The sequence below is a fragment of the Galeopterus variegatus genome, unplaced genomic scaffold, assembly GCF_000696425.1.
Source record: "Galeopterus variegatus unplaced genomic scaffold, G_variegatus-3.0.2 Scaffold11129, whole genome shotgun sequence".
Taxonomy (NCBI): domain Eukaryota; kingdom Metazoa; phylum Chordata; class Mammalia; order Dermoptera; family Cynocephalidae; genus Galeopterus; species Galeopterus variegatus.
Window position 1 is genome coordinate 24,379 of NW_007737240.1, and position 5,646 is coordinate 30,024.

A 5,646-nucleotide genomic window follows, 5' to 3' on the forward strand; every position below is an offset into this window, starting at 1 on the left:
GGGTGGCATAATGGTCTAAAATGACCATTTTTCTTAGTCATCATGGCTTTTCTCATTTCTATGGGCCCAGGTTTCTCTGCTTCTTCCTTGAGTTCTTGTAAATTCAGGGTGATATTCTTGCGCTACTGGAGCTCCAGTGGCACAGTCAGTTAGTGTGCAGTTCTCATATAAATAGTTGCTAGTTGTACTTTTGTGAGGAGGAGTGATGCTGGGTGGTCTTTTATTGTGCCATCTGCTGACATCACTGTGTTGAACGTTGATGTTTTAAATGCGTTATGTTCATAAAAATCCTTGGTGGACTTTTGTAGCTATGTTTAAGAATGTTTTTCCATACCAGCCAACTGCCAAAAAGAAAAAAAGAATGTTTTACTGATATAGATAAACTGGTTTGGATATAAGGATTAACTGGGAAAAATAATTCTTTCAATTTTCAAAATTAATTTTATAAATGAATTAATTTTATAATATCACAAATGAGTTAATTTTATAATTAACTTCATAAGTGAGATTCAAATTTTCACTGTGTGAAAGTCACCTTTCATACGATTTCATTAGTAGAGTAGAATAGGTAGCTAAGTATGCTTATATTTTTATATTATTGATGTGCTCAGGTTAGTGTTATCAACCTCAAGCTTGAATCCTCAAGAGTACAGAAGAAATAGTTGAGGCTTTTAAATGCCAGTTTTTTATGTTTTCTTCCTTACCATTCTTTATGAATATAAAGGAGCATTGCAGACTTACTTTCACACTGATCTGAATTGTTCTTCCTTTCTTTAATTTATTCAAAATGCCTTTCAAAAATTATCTAAAATAAATACATGTATATGCAAACAAATATTAAAACAAAAAAGTGGGTATAAATAGCTCACATCCATTAGATTATCCTTTTCTTTCTTACCATCTTAAATTTAAATTGTACATTAAAAATTTTGACTGTTGCACATAATTCTATAAATTATAAACTGTGTTACACATAAATCTATTTCTTGACCTATTAACTTTATCTTTAGAATTAATTAAAAATGTATCCATTTTTAACAAATTTGCACACCATCTGGACCTATGCAATTTCTCTCTTCCTACTCCCAGAGAACCACTGACATCTCGCAGCAATTTTTCCTGGTATTTATCTCCATATTTTTAGGTAATACTTTTTCCCCCTACTTTTTCTTAAATTATCCATTTTAGATGTTATTTATTGATAACACGATGATTTATTCATCTTCCAACATACCACTTGCTTTTCCCCTTACCAGTCAAAAATAAATAAATAAATAAATAAATAAAAACATAAAAACATGTCCACACAAAAAGTGTGTATAAATGTTCATAGCAGCATTATTTATAATAGTTTATACATAGAAACAACCCAGATGTCCATTAGCTAAAGAATGCATAAACAATATAAACAAGGTATGGAACATTGATGTAACAGAATATTATTCAGTCATAAAAAATGAAGTACTTATACATGCTGTTATATGGATCAACCTTGAAAATATTATGCCAAGTGAAAGAAGCCAATCACAAAAGACCACATACTATACATTCCATTTATATGAAATGCCCAGACTGGGCAAATTCATGGAGACCGAAGGTAAATTAGCAGTTGCCAGGGTTGGGAGAAAGTGAGAATGGAGAGTGACTACTAATGGGTATGGGATTTTTGGAGATATAATTATGCTAAGTGATAATTGTACAACTCTGTGAATATATTAAAAACCACTGAATTGAACACTTTAAGTGGATGAATTTTATGATATGTGAATTATATCTCAATTAAACGTTTATAAAATACTTACATGTAGGACAAAATATGGCAGAATAAGATAATTGTTAATAACTGAGTTATGGAGCCTGTAAGTTTTTGCAGGTAGAGTGGACTTTTGGGCCAAGAGGTCTGTGAGTGGTTCATGTATGATTGTCAAAGTCATGGATGTGGATGTGTTCCTCCCAGGAAGACAGTTGATGGTGAGGGAAGAGCCTCCAGGACAGTCCCCAGGGTCACTGGTGTCTCTCTGCTTTGGGTGTTGCATTGTGCAGGCCACAGTGGAGACTGGCACAAGGGCTTTTGGTCCCAAGTCCAGTGGGCTTTATTCTGTCCTTTATTTAAAGTCCACTGGTAATGCAGCCATCCATTGTTATAATTTTAAATTTTTATGATAATGTTTTGACTTCTAGGAGTTCTGTTTCTGGCAGTCACATTCTAATTCCAATTCTATTATTCTCTAGGGTTAACAATAACAAACTTAAAAAAAATTTACTATGTTCCAGATACCATGCCAAGCTCTTTTCAGAGAATATTCCTATTTAATTCTCTTAGCAATTCTGAGAGATATGTACAATTATCATTCTTGCCTACAGGCACTCAGTTCCCATGTGGTGAAACAGGATTCAAACTCATATGGTCTGGGTCTGATTCCAGAGCCCGTGGCCAAGGTCCTGGCCATACTGTCTTATTCTGTCCCCCCCACTATGGCTGTGACCTCAGTGTCAGGCTGAGGTAAAGGGAGAGAAATAACTCTNAAATAAATAAATAAATAAATAAATAAAAACATAAAAACATGTCCACACAAAAAGTGTGTATAAATGTTCATAGCAGCATTATTTATAATAGTTTATACATAGAAACAACCCAGATGTCCATTAGCTAAAGAATGCATAAACAATATAAACAAGGTATGGAACATTGATGTAACAGAATATTATTCAGTCATAAAAAATGAAGTACTTATACATGCTGTTATATGGATCAACCTTGAAAATATTATGCCAAGTGAAAGAAGCCAATCACAAAAGACCACATACTATACATTCCATTTATATGAAATGCCCAGACTGGGCAAATTCATGGAGACCGAAGGTAAATTAGCAGTTGCCAGGGTTGGGAGAAAGTGAGAATGGAGAGTGACTACTAATGGGTATGGGATTTTTGGAGATATAATTATGCTAAGTGATAATTGTACAACTCTGTGAATATATTAAAAACCACTGAATTGAACACTTTAAGTGGATGAATTTTATGATATGTGAATTATATCTCAATTAAACGTTTATAAAATACTTACATGTAGGACAAAATATGGCAGAATAAGATAATTGTTAATAACTGAGTTATGGAGCCTGTAAGTTTTTGCAGGTAGAGTGGACTTTTGGGCCAAGAGGTCTGTGAGTGGTTCATGTATGATTGTCAAAGTCATGGATGTGGATGTGTTCCTCCCAGGAAGACAGTTGATGGTGAGGGAAGAGCCTCCAGGACAGTCCCCAGGGTCACTGGTGTCTCTCTGCTTTGGGTGTCGCATTGTGCAGGCCACAGTGGAGACTGGCACAAGGGCTTTTGGTCCCAAGTCCAGTGGGCTTTATTCTGTCCTTTATTTAAAGTCCACTGGTAATGCAGCCATCCATTGTTATAATTTTAAATTTTTATGATAATGTTTTGACTTCTAGGAGTTCTGTTTCTGGCAGTCACATTCTAATTCCAATTCTATTATTCTCTAGGGTTAACAATAACAAACTTAAAAAAAATTTACTATGTTCCAGATACCATGCCAAGCTCTTTTCAGAGAATATTCCTATTTAATTCTCTTAGCAATTCTGAGAGATATGTACAGTTATCATTCTTGCCTACAGGCACTCAGTTCCCATGTGGTGAAACAGGATTCAAACTCATATGGTCTGGGTCTGATTCCAGAGCCCACCAAGCTCTTTTCAGAGAATATTCCTATTTAATTCTCTTAGCAATTCTGAGAGATATGTACAATTATCATTCTTGCCTACAGGCACTCAGTTCCCATGTGGTGAAACAGGATTCAAACTCATATGGTCTGGGTCTGATTCCAGAGCCCATGGCCAAGGTCCTGGCCATACTGTCTTATTCTGTCCCCCCCACTATGGCTGTGACCTCAGTGTCAGGCTGAGGTAAAGGGAGAGAAATAACTCTCTTACTGCAGAGTAAGTCTGGCTGACTTTTACCCACTGGACTCAGGTGCTGCGAGCTGTGGAAGGTAGAGGAGCATTTTGTACCCCACTCTCTCACCCTCATTTTACTGGCCTGTCTCACTGCCCTCCATTGTCAGGTTGATGATATAATGACTTCAGATTAAAGATGGGGAAGGGGAATCTTGGAGCATACAATAAAATCACGTGTCAATTTCTTACAGCTGTGCCTATTTTAACCTTGACAAAAAAAAAAAGAAAAAAGAAAAAACAACACAATATAAGGGTAGAGATGCACATAAAACATTAAAAAGAAAATATTTTATTACTAGATGCTTTTGGTTTTAAATACAGCAAACATTTCTTGAGCACTTCTTTTGTACAAGCCACAGTGCTAGGTACTCTGCAAGGCAGAGATGAGTAAAAATGCACCTTTTGACTTCATAGAACTTGTGGTTTAATAAGAAAGACGAACTTTAGACATTAGCTATAATCTGAGTCAGAATTAAAATAGAGTATTAAACACAAAATTGTAATTGGAATATGGAGTTCGGACTGGAGGATGTGTCTGAACACATTGGAGGACATTGGAGATGTGTCTGAAAGGACATTGGAGATGTGTCTGAAAAAATGTGTAGGATGTGATGGAGGAAGCGGAAAGTGGGCAGAGGTGGGCCCTGGCACAGAGGGTAGGAAAGTGTCTAGAACTGTCAGGGATCTCATACTGTCTAGGGCAGCCAGAGCACAGGAATGACGGCCGAACTACTGAAAACTCACTTGCCAAAACACAATCAATCTATTGAATGAATGCTAATTCCCGAAGCATAAGTTCCCATGTCATTTTTTCTTGGTTCTTTATGCCAAGTAGGAATTCAGTGACTGTTTGAGTTCTTTCAGCAGAAAAATACTAAAGAGGCATCAGATCACGCACTCTCCCAGGGCTCCATGGGCACACTGTGAGAGCTCCAGCCTCAATAGAAAAGGGAAAATGGAAGCCTGGTCCTTCTCTACGCTGTGGAAAGCCTCTGATCCGACTCTGTTCCAAATGACCTTGGTCACTGTTTTGTTCACTACTGTTGTTGGTGAGTAATGGGAAAATAGACCAGATTGTCACTGCACAGCTGAGTTAATCAAATACCTTATTTTAATAGATGTCTTACAGATATCTATCTTTAACATTGTGTGATGTCTTTGACCACCTGGAATTTAGGGAAACTTGCTATGAACCCACAAAAAGACTGTTTTGTAGACCCTCCTGATGCTCCCTTTTAGATTCTTCTCCAGGAATCTGCAAACAATCTAACTAACCGTGACGTGGAGTAAATATATACTGTCTGCCAAGCTGACCACGCACTTTCACTGGCTGTGTGGTTATTCAGAGTGCTGAGAGTGCTCGTAGCATAGTGCTAGGGCTTCTGGAAGATAACTTAGTGCTTTAATTCTTGCCAGGGAGGTCGAATTAAATTTTATTTCTCAAGTATTTAATGTATTCTCTATCTCGTGATGCTTTTGAAAAACATTTTCATTTTTATTTTCACATAGATAATCTATTCACAATCCAAAAAGTCCAAAGGGACATAAAGAAAATGCCTCCTTTCCATCCCTGACTCCTGAGGCATCTAATCTTACATCATGCCATCATGAGCAAAAAATACGTTCCTTCTAAGGCAAGAGGTAGGAATTTATGGGATGGCTTAGATCCCTGCATTC

The 5,646-nt window shown here is 36.7% G+C and overlaps 1 protein-coding gene across 1 annotated transcript in view; it reads left to right on the plus strand.

Annotated features, from left to right (window-relative positions):
- The first annotated feature begins 4,924 nt into the window (after positions 1-4,924).
- LOC103610433 (zona pellucida sperm-binding protein 3 receptor-like) overlaps positions 4,925-5,646 on the plus strand; it is a 23,946-nt gene continuing 23,224 nt past the window's right edge. Inside the window, exon 1 of the mRNA XM_008594603.1 lies at positions 4,925-5,018. Within this exon, the coding sequence (XP_008592825.1) occupies positions 4,925-5,018 (94 nt within the window). The remainder of the gene's footprint in view (positions 5,019-5,646) is intronic.